The 25,149-nt window shown below is 39.0% G+C and overlaps 1 protein-coding gene across 1 annotated transcript in view; it reads right to left on the reverse strand.

Annotated features, from left to right (window-relative positions):
• T265_05189 (hypothetical protein) overlaps positions 1 to 25,149 on the reverse strand; it is a gene marked incomplete at both ends in the record, with an annotated part of 51,400 nt that overhangs the window by 10,972 nt on the left and 15,279 nt on the right. The window contains 5 exons of the mRNA XM_009170133.1: positions 3,429 to 3,630; positions 4,812 to 4,938; positions 15,488 to 15,687; positions 22,026 to 22,236; positions 24,491 to 24,698. Coding sequence (XP_009168397.1) covers positions 3,429 to 3,630; positions 4,812 to 4,938; positions 15,488 to 15,687; positions 22,026 to 22,236; positions 24,491 to 24,698 — 948 coding nt within the window. The remainder of the gene's footprint in view (positions 1 to 3,428; positions 3,631 to 4,811; positions 4,939 to 15,487; positions 15,688 to 22,025; positions 22,237 to 24,490; positions 24,699 to 25,149) is intronic.

Raw genomic sequence — 25,149 nt, forward strand, 5'->3', positions numbered from 1 at the left:
TACGACGCGACGAGTACGCGGTTATTACAGCTGATAATGATGATGATGATGAACGCTAACAACTCGAGGGATTTAAGTGAATTCTAAATACGCTTTATTACAGCTGATAATGATGATGATGATGAACGCTAACAACTCGAGGGATTTAAGTGAATTCTAACGGAAATACGCTTTAAATATGAGACAGGATACAAATTTCAATACATCGGTGTGGATGGCTTCATAGGGTCCTTGTTGAGGCGTTTGAACCACCTGTTTCTGATGCAAAATTAAGTGTTTGGTGACTGGGTCGGACAAAGTCGTGGAAGGCTTGATATACCCAGGTGAGTTTTTAGCAGCCCATTATAAGAAAATCAAATTAAAACATTTGGGATTTCGTGGAACAATATTAAGTGCAAGGCTATTAAACGCACGCAGCACAGACTCAACTGGGATCTCCACAATGGAGACATGATTGATCCAAAAGAATATACGATCGTGAAAACAATTTTCGCCTGAGAACGAAATTATAACCAACAAACCTTAGATACGTAGTCTGGTTAATTTGATGCATAATTTGGGACGAGTTGATTCATAACGAAAGATGACCGAATTGTGTGATTGCTGGCATTAAAATGTTTGCCTGCTAAAAGTAGCGTCCCTAAATTTTGGGAAGGATAGTTTGGTTCAAAAGTGCAGTAGGGTTAAATTGATTGGGTTTTCATTCCCAAAGACTCAGGTTTTAGCTAGTAAAGACAAATTCACCGGATAAGGGACCTTGCTGTCTGAAAATTTCTAATGTAAGTTAGGAAGCAACATGGAATCTTCCCGTGAATGTTACTCAGATTAACTAGGGAAGGGGTTTATATATTCGCTGTAAAATGACTTCACTTTAGTAAAGCAATTGCCACCATTTACAAGGCTTTCGTTAACATCTCTCTCAGAAGAAATTTGAGGTAGTTTTATCCGCGCGAAACTTTCGACGTATTATTACTAGCTTAAAGTAGTTTTTTAAATATTTATTTTCTTGAGCCAAGTGTCGAAGCGTCTAAATGGATTCCGATGTTAACAGCATTAAAGAACAAGGATGATTATGAGCAAATCGTCCGTCATTGAACAGTTTCGTTCACCATATCCTTTGAAATTCTAAGATGTAAAAAGCTAAAAATGGTCACTCTGTCGCTGCTTTGAATTTTTGCCCAAAGTGGCGGTATGCGGACCAGACTCAAAAAAATTAATATTTTTCTAAAACATGAACCGAGGGAACCAAATGATAGATAAATAAGTGCATAAACCTATTCCTTTAGTATGACGGGAGAAAGATAAGTGAGATCGTATGCTTCATTGTGCCTTGTCCTCGTGATGGTATGTAAATTTCATCAAGATGGATGGTCTGAGTTGACAACTGTAATGATGAACGACGGAAAGCAGCAAAATGTTCCCCAACGAACGACTGAAAGCATCTGCCTTTTTGTATTTGCTAAATCCGGTGACTTTCTTCTCGAGATAGAAACGATTGGAGTGATTGGTTTGCCATCATATTTAGTATAATGGACTAAAATCGCTACATTGAGCCTCGTACAGATTTCCTTGCCATCGAGGACCTCCTATCGGGAAGGTCTATCGGACCAGACATAAATTGTTACAAATGGGGCAGTATATATCATAACGCGAATTGATCGGTCAGAGGTTTACAATCGCGCAATGTGAGCTACTGTGAAATTCTTAACCGTCTCTGGTAAAAAAATATCATCATGCCATCTGTTGTGATACAAGGTCCCGCTAAACATACCATAATCACCAGGCTTTCATAAGAAAAGCAAAACAGTGTTTTGCCTGGTGTGAAGTTCCTCCGTATTCATCCTTACAAGTGTTCTATGCTGGCTTCGTTTATTGCTAGTTAGATCTTCATCATTCAGGTTATTTTTTCCGCATCACAACTATATTTCAAATCATCGTACAAGACATAACTCAATAAAACAGATATGAGTACCACTACTGTGACCTCGAGGATTACTAAGGGACTATAATTGGGTGGCATCAGCAAGCTGATCGTAGAGTTTGCTTGCAAGTGACGCGGAAGTTATCTTGTAACAGTGATGACTGAATAGTACAAACTGCAGCGAATCAAATGAAGCAAATCGGGTTAATTGTCTTATTTAAAGTACTAGTGAATGCATCCACGCATTCAGCCTAAGGAGGGAAAATAAAAGGGCAATCCATTACAGCTGTTTGACTATCAATCATGGGTCCAGCTCGTACCACATAAACAAATGTGGTTCGTTCAGCTTACGAAATATCAGCGGATGGGCACGGATAACTTTTCCTTCCGAATGAATGTAAGGCGCCTTAAATCCAAAATTGTTACTTCATTTGTGATGATGGTGGACGTTTTCTTCTCTAAACATTGGTGATGTGCAACTCTTGGGGCGTAGATGGGTGCATAAGCAGAGTTTATCTTTTCTTATATTTGACAGAATGTTCACTCGCCATTCAGCGACCTAAACAGGTGCGTTTAAAACGGGGTTTTGGTTATTACTAAAGTAGTTTGCTGAATACATGGACTCACCCGGGTAATATCGAACGAGGAAAAGAACATTATCTGTACCGCGCCTCTACATTACTCGCAATGGGTTTGGAGTGGGCTTTAAGGGTAAGTGTTAGCACGAGGTGTACAAGTATTGTATGGTCCATCACTACAGTCAGAAAAAGTGCGTTCCTGTTACAACTCCTGTAATAGGGTAGGTATTTTCGTTTGAGAGGCTTGGTAAAAGGAAACCGGTTGAGTTACTGCTGTTTACTTGCTCACTAACACTGACTAATCTGACCACTGATATAGCACTTTGTGTGACTGGAAGCTTAACTGAATATTCGAATGAACACATTTTCTTTTGTTTTCTTGAACTTGTGGAAAGGTTGTCTGTGAGGCACGCAGCTAGGATTCTTTCCATTAATACACTAGTCAGATTGCATTTAGGTGCTATGTTGGATGGTTTGGAGAATGTGCGAAAACCATATTCCTCAGATAAACTTCGTCTGATGGCATATTACGGACAGCGATCAATCTCTGTTGAATATATACTTATATGCCTGATGAAAGAAAAGTTAGGAAGCCAGTACGACTTTAAATTTACAAATTGTGAAATCCACTGCAAGGAATGTCGCTAAACATATCGCTTTTTAGCGGACGACCTTGTATGCTTTATATATATATCCATACATATGTTGCCTGGTACTTAAATCGCAACAGTCAATAAGCGGCCCCCAAATAACAAATAAGAAGCGAGCAATATCCACTTCAGGATCTTCGGAGAACGCTTAAATTCGGGTCACAAAATACCATAGAATAACTTAGTAGTTGTATTCTCTGAAGTGATGCTTTTTGAAGTAAATCTACCTAGTGCTATGTCGCCCAACCCAAATACCAATCAACGATGGAAGCGTCTTACCTGAAATACTCCTCTGTAGAACTTAAATGGATTTTTCCTTGTAAACACAAAGTAGAGAAGAGCTAAGGTTCCCAAACAATGAATAGCCAACCCGGATATGACTGTCAACATGTACATGCCCAGGGAAGTAGCCGTCTCCTTTAGGTTCTCAATTTCAAGCACTTTCCCCAGAATAAGGAAGAATATTCCGAATGGAGAGTATCTGTAGAAGATAAAGAATAAAATATATGAAGACTTTGTTATCAATGTACAGTTTTCGGCATTCCAGTNTCAATGTACAGTTTTCGGGATTCCAGTTGGGCTGATCATAAAGTATGGGTACAATAAAACTGAATTCACAATCGTGACAGTTCAATTTAGATCAACTGGCAGTTGAAATCCTAGGTCACGTTATTTTAGGCGAGTTAGATAAATTGCCATATGCAAAGGTACTTGCAAGTTAACTCATTTCTTTTCCTGATGACAGGATAAATCTTATTTCTAGTAAGATACCGCATAGAAAAATGGTCTGACTGCTTGCACTCTTCTAATCAAAACAATATGGCTCATATTTTGAAAGAGATAAGATGTCCTTTTTGATGAGCATTTAGCGTATAGGGTCAATGAGAAACTCCATTTTGTTTGGCGGACAGAAGCGAAACCCAAAATGATGTAATGGTACTCCTTCATAATTCAGTCAGCCTAAGGAGAAGGTAGAAAAGCCGCGGGCAGCTGGGGGACATAATTGCAGTACTCCAATCAAGTTTCAAGGAAGCAAAATTAATTTAGTGGGGATCGGCCGAGAACTTCAGTCGTTACATTAACTCTTGGTTCACTTACCTCAGAAAAAGCTTAAATATACAAAGATTGAGTTTATTGGACCAACATAAGAAATTGCCAGCAAGTAATATAAGGGGCTATTATTTATCGGATTTACTGCGAACAAGCAACCGGAACTTCTATATCAAGCTAACAAACAGTCATTACTTCGTTTCCACTGCTCATTTCTGAGAGCTCTTTACACTGTTCGATACTATTAGAGGTGAAAAAAATGGTTCGTTAACCGTTTTTCGAATAGGAAACAAGCCTTTGACTATACATTTTGCATTAATTTAGTGGAGGAAAACGTTTGATAGATGGAATGTGTGCAGTGAATTTGTTCAATTTAGAGAATAAAAATGTCTACATATTTACGCAGTATGGTTAACATCAGTTTCGACAGAAGAATATGATGAAAAAATTGCATTATGTATGTTGCCACCATCTGAGAAAAAAACACTGCATGGTTCTGGAAACCCTTTGAAATTTGTTGAGAAGAAATTGGACTTCTACACATTAGCGGCATCAGCGCGCATACCGATACAACCGGGAAATTTGGGTCTGCAAATATTAAGCGGAACTCACAGCATTACTGCCTTTACCATGTGCATGATGACTTCGCTGAGAATGGAGAAAAACTGAACCATCACGATTGCCTTGTCTCCCATTTGGCCGAGAATCAGTCCAAACATAATAGAAAACGATACAAGTCCTGAAATAAGAATGGGGGTTTAAATAAAAATGGGAATAAACAAGTCTTCTGATCGAAACGTTAGCACATAAATATCCTCACAAAATTTCATGGAAGACCTCAAAATAGAAATAGTAATTTAATTTTAGCAAGAAGCTACAACCTATTGCGTTTGGACTGGAAAAATCCAGTTTACTTTGTATAACTCAGATATGTTGAAATTCGGTACATGGCTAGGATATTCAAAGTTTCATTTCTGGATGTTTCCCTGAGAAATATTAAATTGGTTCTAAAAATATGACATGATTACAACAACCATAGTATCTTTTTCGAGGGAATATCGCGAGGTGCATCCTCTAAGTTCTGCGGAGAATTTTAACCGGAAATGGGCTGAGAAATAACCAGCGCCTGATGGTTTGTTGATTAGCTTTAAAAAGCCTTTTGGTAAAAAATGCGTGCTGAAAACATGTGTGGCCTTTTACGCATACAAAGATTCCTTTTGAATAGCAGAAAGTTATACCCTTGATTCTGAAAATTTCGGTGTCAAACTGGACTATCTTAGGGGTGAATCTGAAATTCGACTGTCACACCAAGATCACTGCTCCAGAAAACGTGTCACATCCTACGATATAACGTCGTAGAAACTGATAGTGATGGTAAAATTGAAAGTTAGTCTTAAATAATACCATTGGATCAAGTTATTTTGTACGATTCACCTTGGGGAAATTATATAATTCTACTATGTTCTGCTTCAGCCCCCGCACAAAAGACGTTATTATTAGGTTAAATTAATCACAATAAATATGTACGCTACTCATTATCTCCAAAAAATTTACAGACTGCAGGAACGAGAGCATCCTCTGGAAGAAGTTTTAACTGGCGTTTTTGTAGTTAAAGTACTAGGTGTGGCCCTGTGCTTGAATAGTACGCGCCAATTATATCCAAGGAGACAGGAGAGTTCGGTTCAGAATGGCAAGCACAAGTAAGCTTAACTTGCCGCTATTAACGCAAACAGTGTTTGTCTTTTTTTCGGGAGATCTACAATCTTTGTTTACTAATTTTTTATCCAGTTTGATTTTTAATAATCGCGAATCAAGTTACGCTGAATTTTGCGGGTTTGTGACTTTAAAGTTTCTCCATGGAAAACATCACAAGTGGACTACTACAAGGTCGTCAATGTCATAGTGCAGGGCACACAAAAATGCCACCCACAGAAGCTGAGTTTTCAGCAATGATAAAGCAGAGAGTGACGGAAGAACTACAATAAAAAATTTAGTATTGGTTATGTGCACCAACGTTTAATCTAAAATAAGAGGATAATTAAATAGAAAATTGTTTCTGGACCGTCCGTAGCTACGTTAAGATCCAAATCTGTAGTAAGTATTGCAGAATTTTGTTGACCGAACGACTCAGTTTTGGCTCTAGTAATTTCTATGTGACCGTCCTTGTCTGTCTGCGGCAAAAGCCAAATTTGGTTCGTGTTCCTCCGTTTCAGTCAATGAGATATTAAGTGTGTCAAATTAGGGTCGGTGAAGCCCCTGAAAAGTTTCTACCACTTTTTGACTTCTTTTGGCAAGAACATCTTTCATAATAAAACGTACGAACGTTTAGCTGAACAATATGAAAGATGGGCGCAATTGGACCTTCATGCCTGTCAGAACCAACCCATTTTTCAAACGAGTGTTGATTGCCACATGCGTATTTGCACTCAGGAGTGTGAACAGTTTGTCCGCATTTCTCGAGATTTCACTTTTATCCTTTTCTATTCCTTGATTTTTCTTTGTTTGTCGAAGGGTGTCCCATCTGTTTTACGGTATGTCATAAATGATGCAGTAATTTACCAGTGGGTTATTCGAGGAAGTAGGTGATTTTTGAAGATCAGATAGTGTGGCCTGTACCACTAGGCAACAGAAGGTTAACAGATGAAACAAACTGTGTGATCGTCTTTGGGAAACCACTGAAAGCAGGGAAATGCTGTTGCTTCAAACTATGTGTTTTTTCACTCAGGTCCGCTTTGTTCAGGGGTGCCCCAAAAATGGACATTACAACGTAAACGTCTGTTGCGGCCACTTCCCTCCGAAACATTTTCCTACTTCCTTGGTTTAATTTTATCTAAATTAAACATCCAGGCTAAGTGCGATCTGGTTGATAAATAGGAAACCGGAATTCACAATGCACAGTCTGTGGCTGACACTGAGCCAACAATACCACCCCTAAAAAGCTTTGTCGTTTTTGTGGAGAAAAACTGAATCTCCATTTTAGGTTAACGAGATCATTAGCGAAAATTACCTCACAACTTTTTCAAAAGCAGTTAATCCCTAGTTTTTATTCTTTTGGTAGCCGATCACAAAGATATTCAACCACACCTAGATGGCGAGTAGTGATCTAATCAGTAGGCCAGCCTAGACCCCCAATGAGCTTTGCTGGACGGTTTGGAGTTTTGAACAGTTTCCCCAGCGCCTGGAAGGCGAGCATAGTCCTGATAAAGCAGTCATCTTAATTTACCCGTAGAGTTTTGAACTTAAAACAATACCTCTAGATTCATGGGGTAGAATATATAAAACATTTAATTCTTACGATCTCGGAAACATGGATCAGAGGCACTTTATTTGACTGGCGTTTTTCGCTTGTGTGTTTGACTGGATGCGGCATAATTTATCTCCCGTGACCCTTACCTATATTCATTTAATTAATTACGAAACGGTCATGGACAGAATAACCTAGTGGAGTGACGCCCAAAAGTGAACCAGAAAGGCATGTATCTTTCGGAAACACAATAACATCGCGGCGTCTATGCGTTCATGGAAATCCTTCCGTCGGAACATGAAAACCGGAGGCTTTGTACGAGTGGTATTGAGTAAGTGGTTAATAATCCCCCCACGAATGTATCACCCGTTCAGGGAGTGAATTTGTTTTTCTCATGCTAACATGTGTCAAGAAGCTTGGTTACCATGGTTTGCCATTGTTTTTTGACAGGGAACACAATGGTTTTATAAGATCGTCAGTAAGATGCAAATGGTGATTGATCTCCTTGTCTTCATCGTTCTGTTCTACCAGGGTGGCATGTGTCCATTATTTGTTGTCCGTATGCGCTGTCATCAGTTGAGCGAGAAGCTGAGACTAAATGGATATCAACAAGGATGAATATGCGCCACTGAGAACGAAAAATAGAGATAATTAATAACAAAAACGATCAAGATTTTTCAGTGTACGGTTTGTCAGAATGTGCCCAAATTATTTATGCAAAAACTTTGATTCCTGAGTTTCTGATATGATGGTAGACCAGCAGAACATGCATACTTCAATATCACTGCGGAAAATCTCAAACTCCTCAAAGTATAAGCAACCTTCATTTGTTGCCACTGATCCACCGGGATGCTGAGCACACGGGATAACAAAATTTCCTACATAAATTCCGAAGGATAATGTTTTTATTGTTGGATTGAGACTATCAGGTATGTTATACTGGACATCCCGAGCAGATGATGGAAAACCAACCACATGATCATTAATCGATATAGCAGGTAACATTGACAAATGAAGCATATCTTCCTAGTGCACATGTCTGGGATTCCCAACTACCCTGTATCAGCAAGCTTTGAAAAAGGAAGATGGATTGTGATCTGCGCGTGTATAATAGATGCACTGGTGAGGAGATATTAGTCATTCATTCAACTGACCAACATTCATAATCTGTTGGACATTATGGGAAACCTTGAGACTTATCCGGTTACCCGACTTCAAGGAACCTACGAAAACAATAAAGAAAGAACGTAGTTCCAGCTAGTCTTCTTTCGTGCGCATCGACAACGTCTTTTTATTTGCAGACACTGAAGTCGTCACTCCCACGGTGTCATCAACACAATGAACACAGGTGAAGCCCTAGCTTTCTCGTGGTCATACAAAACTAGGCAGCATGATATGTGTAAGTGATTCATCCAAAGATGCCAACCTACAATTTCACTCAAAATCGGTAAATTTCACAGCCAACTTAATATTCATTACACTAAAAAATCATTTACTCTGCAAAGTATTGAATGCAGTCAGAAAGTAGGAGGGAAGTAGCCACAACTCTTGAACATAGACACGGCTAAAGCAGCATTTGGTGTTTATCCCTGAAATTCGGCTCTATGGTTTACCACTAATTGAACAAATGCCATTGAATATATCCTGATGAATTTGCAAGAAAACTGGACCACCTACTTGTTAATTTTGTTAATTTTGTTTGGTCCACCGGATAGTTATTTTGATGTTTCACATAGCCTTATATATTAACGTCCATTTTACGGAATTCGCTCCTTAATATAGGAGCATGGTAGTTCCTCCAGGACTGTTTTATAGAGAAGCATTGAGGAAAAGCGTCATGCCAGATTTACCCTCTGTTTAGCGAGTCAGCCTGTAACCAACGTACGCCATAGTAAGCGCGGAAAGCTATTCACTCAGAACTGGCTTATCGGTCACCCGACCTCATATCTACAAACGTCTTGTGCAACGAATGAACATTTCGTGGAGTGTTGATGTTTTCTTCGTGTTTGTGATCCGCTTGCCACAGCATGCAATTATTCCGTAATCAGCGATACGCCGTAATGTGTGAATGATACACTAATCCTTTGTCTGAATTCTGTTTTCCAGTTCATGGTGAAAACCCTCCGACAAGCAAAATGTAGTTACATATGGTTACGTATGGTTGTCAAATGTTTGACAAACACTCGGCTATCGGACTCTCTGCACTCACCCAAAACACACATGCTAGCTGTCTATCCATGAGTAACCTATGACGACGATATAATCATACGGTAATTGTGGTTTATACACATTAAAAATGTAACAGATCGCATTTCGGGTTGAATACTAGAGTAAATCAAACTTTCCAGGACATTCAAGCTACCAGTAAGCGATCTGTGGTAAACACGACAACGGATCCACTTTTGCTATGTCGGACTATTGTTGCCGGTTAAGAGCGTCTACGAAGTAGGTGATAAAAAACCGAATGCGCTAAATGGTGCTTATGTGAAGAGCGTGTCAACTGAGGCGGAGGCATACTTCTAGTCGGAATGTTCAAGCTAGGATACACAACACACCAGTCGTCACCCGGTTTTAGCTGCACAATGCAGCGCAGTATTCCTAAAAATAATCGGAGATCAGTTACGATTGCCCAATTATAGGTGCATTCAAAGTCCTTACAGTTTTTTTTCCAATTTTGGCGTGTCCTTCTATTGTACAGCCGAAATGGCTTCTCATTTACATAGCAGTAGAGTGTCAACATCCATAGGAGTCATGGCAACTAATAGAATGCGGCGTGCAGCTTTTGAAGTAGTAAGTATGAAATTCTGCGTACATTTGTCTAGAAGTGACCTTTTGCTCTGCTACCTACGAAAAAAGTCAATAACGGATATGCCAGAAGATAAAAGCCAAATTTCAGAAAATATATATTAAAATCACAAGAGGGCAATTTAGAGTTGTAAAATATCGTCTTTTTATAGTTCATCACGCCATTGCTTCAAAGTCTACCGAAATTATCCTATCAGCTCAGTAGTGTGTTAACATGACTGGATTAGATCCGTAATATAAATTATGACCAATTCATTGGAACGAAGAACCTAACTTCAATCCTTTATTTGGGGACTGTGTCAGGGAAAAACAGTGAAGATTTGGGCGATTTGCAGTAAGCTAGAAAACGATGCATATATATATATATATGTATATATATATAGTTATTTTGGCTAGTCCCTCCTACGTGAAGTCATTGTAGATAATAGGTAACCGGGATGAACTGCATGAAAACCACAAGATATCACCGGGCTGAATATGTAGTTAGTCAACGAGTGTCTGCTGTGAACAATGTTGACGTAGTTAGCCTCGCACTGCATGGGAAGAAACTGCTTGACGTTGCCGAAAAAATACATGCAGTGGATAGACTGCCTTAGTGGTACTGATTAATTGTAAATGATCAACAAAAGATCCCAGAATGCACTGTCGTATCAAAAGAAATGGCGATGTACTTTTAGGCTTACTTCTAGAACAAAAGATGAGTAACAATGAAGAAGCTAGCAAATGTTGTTGGATAACCGGTTTAAATGCCAACAAAAGGGCGAATCATCCGAGGATAGATGTACAAATAGTCCTGTTTGTGGATAAAAACATGTTGACAATTAAGGATTCACGCAACTCTAGCTTTCATTTAGCACGCTTATATGTGGTACCAGATAAAGTTTATCCGAAGTTTGATGCAATCTGCTCTAAAATAATAAATCCATGAATATTGAGCAGTGAAGATGAATGAGCTGCATTTTGCTGCGTTGTTTTATGGAAAAATATCCAGAAACAAAGTATTTGCTACAAGCAGTACATTGGACTCTCATAGCTAGAGTGCAAATTGAATTCCAATTGAACGACTAAGAAGGATATTTAAACAAGTTTGCTCATGTAAATTAGCACACAAAACCTCGTCCTTTATGATGGCAGAGGCCATCTTGTGTCTAGGTATCTGAGTAGCACAAATATGGACAATACGTCAAAATGATTTGAAAAGTATTTATAATGATGCCAGTTCGCACGCCTTGCTTAAAAAGCGTCGGAGGCTGGCAGGAGTAGGGAAACGTTCTATCCATCACAATAAATGGGCCATAGGCCCAAAAATCGGATGAGCTTATTGGGTTAATTTTGGGAAGAAAGGGATTAATAAAACAAAACGAACTGATCACGAATTTCAGAAACGGTAATCATCAGCCTCTTAAGCAGTAGAGATAAACCAACAAAAACTAACAGGTAGCTGAGGACCTTACTGAGTAGCCATCCTGATCTACATAACACATGGCCGCCTCACTCAAATTCCGATTATATCCTGTACCCTACATTCAAATAGCGGTCTTCGTCACAGGTTGGAACCTGGCCCGTATATGCTGTTACCGGTAAGCAGAAATGACTTTTCCATTTCAATCTTCCTTCATTGCATGATAGAAGAGAGGTGCGTTGCAAAACAAAGCATATTTAATTGGATTGTTGACCGCGATACCTCAACCCCTTGTGATTGTCTCCGCAGGTTACCACTTTATGAATGAACTTACTCTTCTCTAAGTGTCTAATATTGTCACCACTTTATTGCCCATTTTGTGTTACTGGCCCATGCTATTTGCAGAATAATCAGCGTATTCGGCCCCTAGCAGCTCTCGGTAAAAGGGTTTTAGTTTGTTGCCAGATGTTATAACTAAACAATGAATTTTCATGAGGCAACCCTCGGTGATGATTTGTATTTTTTTACATTTCGCTATGACCACTTGTCTACAGGAACTTTCCCAGTGTGCATTTAAGTGCAACAACTTCTGCATGTAAACTCCTGTACGTTTTTATTTTTTACACCCCTGGTCTCAGAGACCGCGCTTGGTGATCAAATGTTACGGATTGAAATTTTAATCTGTCTGCAATTCTTAGGCACTTCGGTCTTGGTTTCTTCAGTTTTGTCTTCAGGTCGTTTTTTACTTCTACAGTTCCTGTATAGTTGCTTGTCATGTATTATGCACACACACGTATACGCATATATATATATACATATATATATATATATATATATAAGTATTCACTCATATGCATCCGTCCATTTCCGACCGTGAGCTGAACTGGCGTTTAAACGAGAATCCTGAAGGCCATCCAGACATGTGTGGGAGACTTTGTGATAATTGTATCTCATCTATGGAAAATAAATGATGCCTCCGAGGGAGCTAAGTTGATTTAGGGCAAAAAAGTGTCCGGAACACGTGGACTGGCTTAGTATGCTGGCGAACATGCCTTACCGGGATCAGACTTGTGTGTTAGTGTCGTACACACCACCTTATTTGAAAAAGTACGCAACCAATAAATGAAAGTTTCCTTAGGGATGAAAATAACAACACCGAGAGTTATGACCAATTGGTCATGTTACTAAAATGTCTCAAGGTTTATTTATGGAGCACCACACGGATGTAGACGGGGTATCACGTCAAAAATATGGAACAATGTTATCCCTTTAACATATAAGAAACTGGTGCCTTTTATTCGCGGGACGGCTGATGGCTTTAAAACATCTGTGAATGTCCGCAAGTATTCTCACTCTCTGGGATCTCAATGGCTTGTCTGAAGTGTCATAATAAGCTGTGCTTAAACCTACAGAAATCCACGATTCATACGGAGACGTCTGGTGGTTTGACTATATATATTTGAATGACAAATCCCATTCAGCTGGTTGCACTTGTCATCTCTAGTCAAGATGAGATAGTCAAATGTAAAATGCACATCACGGGGCAGCTGCTAAGCTGTAGTAGAGTGTTTTGTATCTAAGGCACTTTAGAATCTCGATTGATCTAACGGAAAGAGGTTGCTATTTTTCGGCCTGTTTGTCCACTGACGCATTCGCCGTCTTCATGATTTTTCGAGGTAAGTAACATTCGCATAACAATTTCCATGCTTTCACTTAATACTAATTTGTCCTAGTATGCCCTCTGTTCCAACACTGTCATGACGACTCACGAAAGAAGTTTCTTGTGAGTATCTACAAAGAAATATCTGCAAATGTGATGGCTATGCAAGGTTTTTGATTCAAAACGGATTAACCGTTTCCGGCTTCGTTGTCATTCAGCATAAACTACGCTGCATAATTTGTGTAAAGATACAAACAAACCATATTTTAATCGTGAGTTGGTAAGCTCATCCGTCAATAAATTGTTCACTGTATCACAAGATAATAATAACAGTTATTGAAAGAATTGTTTCTAGGCGCAAACGTCAGTCAGACAAATCAATATATAACGGTCTAGGCTGTCTGCATGCTGCACGGCTCGGCGTGTCTTGTCCAATGGACAGTTAATTTTCTTACCACACTGTACCCACACACATCTACTTGCCGTCCAGACTTCTGAGTTCGTTCATTTCCCCTTTAACTTCCTCGTGATTGTATGGAGATAATCTGTCTGAATAGGTCGAAATTATGGCAACCAGACAGCACACGCCAAACCGAAAGATGAAAGCGATGGTTTTGGTTGAACAAATATGTTTCTATTACTAGTAGAAGTAAAGTTGAGCATTGGCCTGTACGTGATACTCACGTGATACTAGTCAGTAAAGGGGAAAATCACAGCTGTTTCATCCTTATTCAGGTTCATCACGACTGTACGTCCTGCGAGTAACCAACCATGTGAAACCAACATTCAAACAGATAAGAGCGAAAAATTCAACCACTGAGTAACTATTCGTGTTTTGGTATACGCCTTAAAAATGCTATAATGAGAACTTGCGCTTTTTTCCGTTCGTGATGCAGAAAGTGTTAGTAAAGCCGAATCACAACTAAAGGCCGGATAGTAGATTCAACTGCTAAGCTTATTTGAAACGTATCACACCTCTAGACAGTAAAATCAAATCGGAGTTTCATAAAATCGGTACCGAAAAACGTTTGTCCAAAAAAAGAAAAAAATGTTTAGAAAAAACTATTGTCCTGTGGAAAACCGTCATTTAATAAAGCTGATATGATAGAATCAAATTTGACTCATCTATGTAGAAATGGATCACCTGGTTGATGTCTGGCAAGGGCACCTTTATCGTTTGAGAATAACAAGCTACATAATGCCGAAAAAAACGATGTATCAAACAGCCAAGTAGTAGATGAAATGACGGCCCAAATAGTATGATGCCTTGGATGTGTGATTACTAATTCGTGTAGAAATCACTCTTAGAATATTGGTTTCCATACAGTCAAAGTACATCAGCAGTATTTTGTGATAACCTTGATCTCTTCATCAAAATTTTACGTAAATTTCCAGTCAGCATCGTCTCTACGCCGTCACTGACTTTTACCAATGACTGAAATTTCAAATTTTATTTGAGGAATACCCGGGCTAATGTCTCCGTCTAGTTTATTCCAGCTGACTGATATGGGGTGTTTGAAGTGTATTATCATCTTCAAATGAACTGTAATAAGTTAGCGATGAGAGAGGAATAAATGTTGGGAGAAGCGCAATTTTGAAAGTGGATCCTACTCTCTGCAGAAAACGGGAACTTATGTTGAAAACTATTACTTTGATTCAATGCATGGCCTGACGCCCCTCTGACATGCTCTGCATGATATTACTAGAAACGACAATTTGTCGAAACTAAGTCTTTCCTTTCTATATGATGCATCCTAAGCCAAAGTAAACCTATCGTTTGTGGAGTGAAAACCTTGAGATGATGTTTTTCGGGGCTCAGCGTTACAGAAACCGATATAGTGGGTTCCTGCGTTCGATTTACGGACAGTTGATCAAAAATTATTATTTTCTCAAGATTAGCTCCATTGGACAGTTTACGTGATTTTCAAATTGAACTCGAGTAGGCCTACAGTGAAACCAAAACGCATTCAAGTGACTATAGATTATTAACATATTTACATATTCAATGAGCCCATCGTGTTATGTAAGCTTACTCACAAGCTAAAACAATTTAAGGTGGTAATCCAAGGTGGTTATTGCTGAACGCCTCCTTTCACTACAAAACGCACGGAATCCAGTTTGCGTTACATATGATCAACTTTGATTGGAGGAGACTGACAAATAATGTGAAATCGTACCAAGAACGTTTGTGCTATCCATGTATCGCGGCTTCACAATCTCTTCTGTAACAGGTTCACCAAGGTTATCAGCTAATTCACTTGAATTGAACAAGGCGTCCCGAATCGCAGGGAGGTATTTTGGATGCGCTGTCACGTTCACATAAAAGCTTTGTTGCTGCTGGATGCAAGCTTGTATTAGGTTCTCCGGGAAGAGGTTCCTAAATTGCCGTAGAAATGTTAAGAACAATAACAGTGAAGTAGTTTGGAGAATGAGTAACACAAAGGCACTGTGATTTAAAAAAGACGTATAGAAATGTTTATCTGAGACACAAGCGACATTCTTGGCTTGCATGGAAACCTCATAGGGGCCTGTTGTGCAAACTGGAATGACACTACACAGACATGAAAACAGATGGATTTTGAATCATTTAGATTCGGAATTTAGTTACACTTGCGGCCTCCTAGTTCTGTGGCCGAAGTGAATGAAAACAGGTAAATGTGAACCACGTCCGTCTCATTTCATGGGTCTTATTGTGTCTAACATGCCATTCCGTTTGTGTGTAGTGTAATGTGTATAGAGGATAAAAACTCTTCTAAGAGTAACTTCAAGACTTCTAGGACGACTTTGTTTCAGCCAAGTGGTAAGTTACCTTTAGCTAAGTTCATTAGGTTTAGCTTTTAGGTTTGCTTGTTTGCTTTTTCCAACCTATTAGTAGTCTCGCTGATAGAATAATACTGAATCAAATAAGTGTATGCACATGTACCATCACAATTGATTGATTCAATCAGTTCTGAGGTTGACTGGTAGCACAAATACTAGTTTCTGTACATTTGTCTCGGATCTGGGGAACCGATCCTGCCCAGAGCTACACCTGGCCTCAAGTGGGGGTGCCAGTAGTCAGTGCTTAACACTGCAGTTTTTCAGCTCTCACCTTCGTATGAAATTGGTAAATTCGACCTTAAACCATAACCTCAGTGAACTGCAAACTGTTTTACAGTTTTCAGCATTCTTATTCATTTATCACGGTTGAGTGCGAAAAGAGAAACGTTTGAACTAACATCAAAAACAGTTCACAAAGAAGGTTGTTATTTACACAATTCCATGTAACTATCAGTTAAATGGTTCCAACAGAAGTTGACTTATGTTCAAATCGTCCGAAGTATGGAACCCACTATTCTTTTATACGAGTTTGGTGTGCCTAAGTTAGCTCATATTTCCTAAAATGAGACATGAGTACCTTGGAGATTCTTTCGGTTATGGGCTGATTACCCTAAACTTTAAAACAACTTGAAACGTTCTAGTTTAACTTACTATCATTCAGAGGTATGTGGGCTGACTGCACTTTTTATTGCCGAATTTGTCTATCTTAAACAAACATGGATTGTTTGATTTGGTCCACCTGCGGCGGTGCTTTGTGTATCTGTCTTGTTAGGTACCTGTTGCGCCACTATCCTGCCATTCTCCGTTTATTGCGTAAGTTGCATAACCAAAAACGCATTTACTTATAAACTTGTGCAACGCTCTTTAATCTCTTTTTGAGGGATGCTTTCAAGAACACACAAAGGCCGTTTTTTAGCGCTATATCGGTTAAAAGTGAATCACCATTTGTTCTTTTTTCAGATATCGCTTGTCTTTCCAAGCTTAATTTCTGACTGTATTAAGCCAGATTAAGTAAATGTTTGTGGTTCCGCTATTCAACACAGTGGTGGGTCATCAGTCTCTGCTCAGCACGAAACGATTATTTTCATCGAACACCTATGTAAAAAGTGATTCAAATCATTCTTCACGAGAGGATAACCTTTAAATGTTAAACTACAAAAAATAGCACTTTTTTCAGGAAAATTCACTTGGGTGATGCAAAAGTCCGTTTGTCACTAAATAAAGCGGAAAATCCTTGAATCAGCAAGAGGGATTGGGCAATGACTGCTTATTTCGGGGAAAACACATTCCTTATTAGTACACGGATGTAATGGGACAGGTTATTCAAAGCTGCTTTATTTTCAAACATTCATGGACCAATATTCATTAATCCACCACAGTACACGGCGGTACCAGAGGACGATGCCAATATGAAAATGCAGTAACGTCTTCCTAGGTTTTCTGCACTATATTAACCGGAGTGTATGTTACTACATCGCAAATATTCATCGCATTATGCACGTTTCTATCGCTTGTGAAGGTTTACTGTGCCAAACGTTTCCATTGCTTACATCTTAGTGAGCTAACCTAGAGCAATCCAAGTATTGCGACTCTTGGTTGGTAGACTCATTATCAGTGGGAACGGAAGATACTCCCTTGGTATCTGCGACTTCTCGGACTCTCATTTTAGCCAAACGCTTCACGCCCTCTTCTTACTTTTTACTGCAAATCGGCTGCCTGCACCACTAGACGCAAATAAGAGCAACCATAAAGCGGATTTAGTTTATTTGTATTTGAGGTGCAATAATCTGCGAGTGAACTCTCGCACGAAATACATTCACATGATAAGTATTTTCTGAAGCTTTCATTGTAATCCCAAAATCGTGTTCTAAAATATGACCGAAGGTTCCTAGTAGGCAACGTTGTGAACACCAATGTCGCCTATAAATGTCTTCGGGTAGTCAACACAGTTTGGGTGAAACTATTTGTTGTAAAAATTTAGCTAATACAGTGACATCCAACAAACAAACGATCATATTGCCAACCCTTGGAATCCGGACATCACTTTTGAACCGCTCATGCCACAAATGAAAGCCAGCGAAATTAGATGCAATATCCATGGCATTCATCTGCATCGACGCCTTCCTGTGATGCAAAAACTAGGTCGTCCTTATCACACTGATTACACAGCATCCATTTGATGTCCATTTAAATATTCCAGTTTCGTAGGTAAGAATAATGTTTCTTACGAAAGCTGCAAATTTTTGCGATGAACTCCAAACGCAATTTTTAGTCTATTTCGAAACCTCATTTTATCTACCAGCCCCAATCTTTTGGAAACTCTAGACGTCTGTACTCCCGGAGTGATATCAAACAACCCACTTGTTATCTGCCTTCCAAATGCATACTTAGAATTAACCTACATTCCTTAGTAGACTTTGGGGGAATTTCTTTCAGATGCGCGTTCTAATATACCTGTAATTCTTCATGTAATAAGAGACATACTATGTGTGGATGCTAGTTTTTTCGGTCGTATTGTTACTACATGAAGCTATAGCCCAGTATCTCTCTTCATCCTTATATCTGTGGACTCCAGTTTACCCTTTTAAGCGTTGCGTTGTTGCTTTGCGTTCATTTTCGGAAGAAAACATTCTCTAATATAGCTACTCCTGGTGAAAAAACTTCCAGAATAGAGTGCATAATAAAATGGTTCGATCATAATTCAAGGTATCTCGTGATCGCGCACCTTGAAAGAATTCAACATATAGACTACTGAGCTACAGGTCAATGCTTGCTGTGCGAAATGCGAGTGTGTGTAACGGATGCCCTGTAAGCAAAAAGAGCTGCGTTCTCGGTTTTTTTATTTGATTATCACAAAGCCCACCAAATTGGAGGCACCGCCGCTATGGTTCAAAGGATGGACAATACGTATTTATAGAAGTAGCTCCATTATTGTGATACGAACTGTAAAGTCTTAGAATCGATACGCCATCATGTATGAAAGATACCGCGTTACCGCTTCACTTTCATTTCTAATCTCTCTATCAAACCTTTAGCTTTTTTCGTACACGATGTTCACTTTTGCTACGACAGCAGACCCAGCTTGTTGGGTTCGCCCTTGAGAATCTCCTTTAGGTCCTGCAATATGTCACACTGAAAGAGAAATATTAAGCCTAATGATTGGAAACATGGTTGCTCCACTGCATCCAAAATGAGTCTGTTTACTTTTTGCTAGGGTTTCGCAATTTATTCCTGCGTAGCCATGAAAAATTTGATTGTTAGAATTTCATCTTTAGCTCAGTTTATTATCACCGGTGCACATTCCGTGTTATTGAAGAATGGACACCAACGTGGGCTAGTATAAATGAGAACACTCCAGAAAATCAGATGTGCACTGGATGATTTATCTGTTTTGTTCAACAATAATCTCACCCCGAGCTTTTGGCCAACAGATATTTTCAGTAATGGCTGGGTACTTAGATGATATGAGTAAGAAATAAAATGTTCTCCTTCATAAAAATAACGTGCATATACATTCTGCATCTATGGACTTTAAACTCCAGCCAAATGCAATAGATCTAGTGGTGATAATATTCATTGTATCGTCCGAAAATAAAAAGATCCTAAAGGACTTTGTCGCTTTCTGTAAGCGCAGGCATACCAGGTCGCAGAATGTCGTCACAGACACCTTGACATCGATGAAGTTTAACAGCGCAATCCTAAGGTATTTCTGTTTGGAGGCTGTTTCGAAAATGTACACAACTGCTGCGTTCTCAAGCTAAATTTTGAAGCACATCAACCAAACGGATGATCGAAGTGGAAACTTTGCTAAGTGGAAATACCTACAGCTACCCGTTTACTGCTGGCCTTTTCGTAATGCTGTGCATCAATCTGCGAAGTTACGGTGAAAGTTTGGATGTCTTGGAGAAACGGAAAAAGTAGCCTAGTACCTCTAGGTAGATCAAATAGATCACGCAAACTGTGGCTTATTCGTTGGCATTGAAGCATTCTGTCTAAAGCAGCGTAATCCGTAAAAGGCAACTGTTTAAAAGTCGGTGCGGATAAAGGAAGAACAACCTGAAATAGGATTACGGATTTTTTCAGCGACCGAACCCTTAGTTCAATGTTACGGACCACTAAGATTTGGGTAACTTCCCAATGGAAGACCACATAAAAGGTCACACGGGACGTCCAATTTGGAGGTATTAATGAGTCTATCACCGTGTTTTACATTTAATTTGTGGTTTCGCGGGCAAGTTTTCAGTGCTGCATATTACAATATGGTACATAAGGGATCATCTGTGATCTGCCGTATGCTTTGCGTTACATAAACAATCGCAGTCCGGACGATTCACTGTCTGACAATGTCTCGAATGGTCCGCATGTTTATTGCGGAATCATTATTATTAAGGCAGAACAGTAGTTAACATTTCACACAGAAAATACGAGCGACGTAGAGTACTTCGCAATGTGGCTAGCTATCACATCAATTTTAAGGGCGGGGAATAATATTCGGCGCTAGGCGCAGAGCTCCGTAGAATAACTTGTGGTGGTCTTATCGACCAAAATATCTACTTAGAAAAAGCCGATTGTCTTTGCTGCCTCCTAATCCACCGTTTTTTCCTTCTGGAACTTTGCACAGAGTCAAATCGCGAACCGATGTGCTGACGGTCAAGGAATCTTTATGGCGCCTCGTACATCTAAAATAATCACGAATAGAATAGATTTACAAACGCCAAGATCTGTATATTTACAGTGATCCAGGAACAAACGTTGCACTATTCTACGTAACCACGTTAACTTTAAAAAATCCACACAATCCCTCTAACAATCGGTAATCGAAATTGTCAACGTCGTAGCTCAATTTCGCTTTTGATCATCATTCACTTAACAAACGAAACATAAGAACTATATAAATGTATTTCTTCAGTTTATGTAAGAGGAATATTGCGCCACGTGACATAGTTTTGTGGCTAATTCTAGCAAGACGAATATTTCAGTCGCTGACGGAAAGATGTTGAATCTTTGCTGACTGGGATTTGTCGCAATAAAGTGCATTGAACCTCATAAAAATCCAAACTAAAATGAATGGGAGCGAAATAAATTTTTTAACCCCCAGCTTGCGTGGATTGTTTAAGTAAGCATCTGCATGCAAAGCCTAGCGATGAATTAGAGCTTCGGGTCTAAAATTTCAGAATCTGAAAAATCTTCGTCATAAGCAGAACAAAATGAATTAAATGGGTCGTTTGAAACAAACAGCAATTTGGCTGAATTTCTGATAACTGTTTTTCAGCGCGAACATAATTTTAAATTAAAAAAACAGTATGACTTCACTCGTTTATCTAACAACATTTCTCTGTAGACGGCTTTCGATGTCCGTGCACTTGCTTTCCAATTGCATGGCAAGAGAAAGTAGCGGTTTGGTTGCATTTAAATAATTTGCCCTGTTCGACTCTGGTTATGGTCATTCTTACCAAAAATATAACAAAAATCTACGGATAATGGTAGATGCAAATGCTATTCCAAGTAAAGGAGTTTATAAGTAGTGGTTCAGTTTGATATTTAAAATATAGTGCTTTTAGGTGAAAAATCTGCGCTTTTAGCCAAGAGCTTCAGTGGTCTTCACCAATATTTTGACACCAATTATTAAAAATCTTGTGGCTAGTTGTGACCATGTCCGCTTTTTGCAACGATATGTCTCCGCAAATACAAAATTAATTGATAAGTTTTATGTGTTAACCAAAACATCCATTCAGTTGTGTACAGACGGCACAAATACACATTCCACAAAAGGATTCTGGAAAATTTCACTATTATGGTAGTATTGTGGTATGTCAGTAACGGAGCATCAATTGGAAATACCAAATGAAATGAATCGTTTTTAGAACGCTTTATCTAAGAATATTGACTACGTACCTCAAAAGATCCATAACTGAATCCAAAGTTTCGGGTCTGCGTTCCTCAGTCGTTCCCTCACCCAAATTCTTCCTGATATTAGGGTTGCCTGGGTGGATGCTAAGAACGAGCGCAATTCCCAGCACGGTGGCGAGCAGTGTTGTAACCACGTAATAGATCAATGCATAGGATCCAATTTTTCCGCTTGATTTAGGATCTAAGTTGGCCAGTCCTGTATGGGAAAGATTCACAGGATTCATTGATCTGAACTGCATACTTAAGCTAAGTTTACTGATGAAAGAAAGAAAGCTTCTATCCAGACAATTTAACTTCCGGTAGAACAGAGATGTTAGCTTGTACCTTCGGATAAAATATGACTGTGGTTTCTTCGTAAAGAAGACTCAGAATTTCCAGCTGGCAGTCTCATTATGCTGGCTGACTTCTGAGTGATAAAGTACAATGTAATCTGCCTGATTTTCGTATTTCGGGTCTGATAGTCAATTTTCAATTATTTTCGTTTTGTGTGCTTGTGTTCTTGCCTGAGGTCTTTGAAATACTTCCCTACGTATCTTGTTTTTTTCAGAGATTCAAAACACTTTAGCCGGTTAAGATTGAACTGAGCTGAAATAATTACTTAGTCAAAAGTTCCAAACTATTTCATACAAAATGCCATACTTAAGGAACCTGTGACGTTTTATCCAAGTCACTAATGTTTATTTTTTACTTATCTGTATTTTCAACATCTGTTTGAAAACGGCCTTGCTAGATCTCCATGATGAATAATTTTTCTGATAACACAACAATGAAAACCAACTGGCCAATGTCCTTCTATTTCCGGCAAATCATACCTAAGGATTGAGTGCATAACACCTACACTGCTACCAAATTCAATCGGATCGATAAGCTGTTTAATTCAGGTAGACTTGGCATTGCATAAAATTTAATAGTTCAATGGCACATTAGTTTAGCCACTTTTTGCGCAGCTAATTCTGCCAACCGTCAAACGTATACATCACAGCGCTTTGAATATAGATATCCGCTCTTATTACTTTAAATTTAATAGTTCAATGGCACATTAGTTTAGCCACTTTTTGCGCAGCTAATTCTGCCAACCGTCAAACGTATACATCACAGCGCTTTGAATATAGATATCCGCTCTGCTAGTATTACTTTACATCTTATTTTCTTTCATATGTCGTGGAAGGATGTAGTTACTAGAGCCTGATAACCGGATAGTGGTGGTTTTTACGCAATGCGTAAATATATGAGTGACTGGCGAATATCGCTTGTATGATGGTTTAATCCCCTGTATAAATTCTCGCTTCCTGGTCTTTTCCTATAAACGAAGTAGACAATATGACTCGGTAAAAATATGAACCAAAAACAGTATGCGATAAGTGGATGAAGTAGGTCACATCATGCACTGTCCTTGCAACAAACATGGTGAGAAAAGACGCCTAGATACAAATGATTAATTTTTTTGCAGTTTGCTACTGACATTGCTGAAAGATTATCTAGTCAATAAAAGTTGTTATGATATATTTCTGTTCTTGATGCCTCGTTTCTAACCACACATACAAATGATCCCCACAGACCAAATACGGTTGCCCATCAGCCCTTTAACGGATAGTTTGTGCGGCGATTTATTATACCGTCACAAAAGAATGTGACCCGCTTTAGTACACAGTATATATACCAAAGCAGACGATTATTTTGCTGGTGTCAAACTGAGCACTAACAATTGAATGGATGCATTCATATCACAAATCAAGATGGAATGATGCAATAGCCTTTTTGATTTCATGTCATACGAGACTATGCTCCCATAAGCTATCATGTTCTGCACAAACCATGGTACACAATACTCGTGGAAGTGTGTTTTTGATAGTACGATGGGAAATAGCAGTCCATTATAGCTCGCAAAAAGGTCTAATCTAGATGTGACAGTCTGTCTCCTCAGTCCAATCGGATTATTTCAATTATGTAGAAAAACCATGGTTTTAAGCAACAGAATGTCCAATCAATTAGAGCGAACAAAACAACAGCAAAGATAGAGTTTTAACGGCGCTAGAAATCCAGAAATGTCAGCATGAATTCACATACGTAGCTGAATTTGTGCTATTGCAGGCATCCTGAGGAACGTTGTTATTCGGGATATTTTGGTGCACCGATGACTCTTGCTTTGTCAGTATCCATCCCGTCGATACCAAAGCTTACGACTTCATAATAAGGAGACATTCTATATAGACTTTTACCAGTTTTGATAAAACTTCATGATTATTCATCATTGGTAGTTGCTTTTAGAATGTGTCGAAACGGCCTTAGCCGAGGGTATGTTTGTGACCCAGCACCAACATATACATCTTGAACGCTTAAATGCAGTTGTCAGCTGAAGAAAACGAACTCATAATTTAGGCGCAAAAAATGCCCTAGGACTAATGGTCAATCATGAATTCTAGTAAAATGGTACAACAAATAAGACCTACCCGCTACCAGACTGGATACTATCAATGGAATGATCAACATCTTGAACATGTTCATCAGCAGTTCCCCTGGAAACGATACTAAGTAAATTGTGCGGCGCGAAGGATTTGCGTAGATTTTGACAGCCAATCCAATGGTCATGCCAAGAACTACAGCGGCAACTGTCAGCAGTACGAAGATGTTGTCAAAATCGCAGAACCACCTTTTCACCTGTTGAATAGAATCGAATAAAATCAGGAAATACCGTGAGAAAAGTCTCGTAACGTTTGCACTTAGAAGATAACAAACCGTGATAATCTAGTATTTTTCCATTATATCATCTGTTTATTATCTCCAGGTTATATACCTACTTCAGTGGTAGGCGTGAAATATCACATTCGTGGCTTGACACAAAACAACAGTAGTTTGTTTGCTAGCCGTAGATAGACATACGTGAATTAAAAATCCGTCCTGAATGCAATTTAGTTAAACACAACCTTAATAGTCAAACATTCAGAGGAGGAACCAAAAGTTTTTCTAACACCGATTTATTGAGAGACAAATCCTGAGGAGGTAATTTCATGTTTAAAGTATTTCCGCACCTGAACCTCACATTCAAAAATAGGCACTTTCTGGATATATTTGAAGTTCCCTACAAGTTCAACATAATAATGCACTCCAC

The sequence above is a fragment of the Opisthorchis viverrini genome (assembly GCF_000715545.1).
Source record: "Opisthorchis viverrini unplaced genomic scaffold opera_v5_94, whole genome shotgun sequence".
Taxonomy (NCBI): Eukaryota; Metazoa; Platyhelminthes; class Trematoda; order Opisthorchiida; family Opisthorchiidae; genus Opisthorchis; species Opisthorchis viverrini.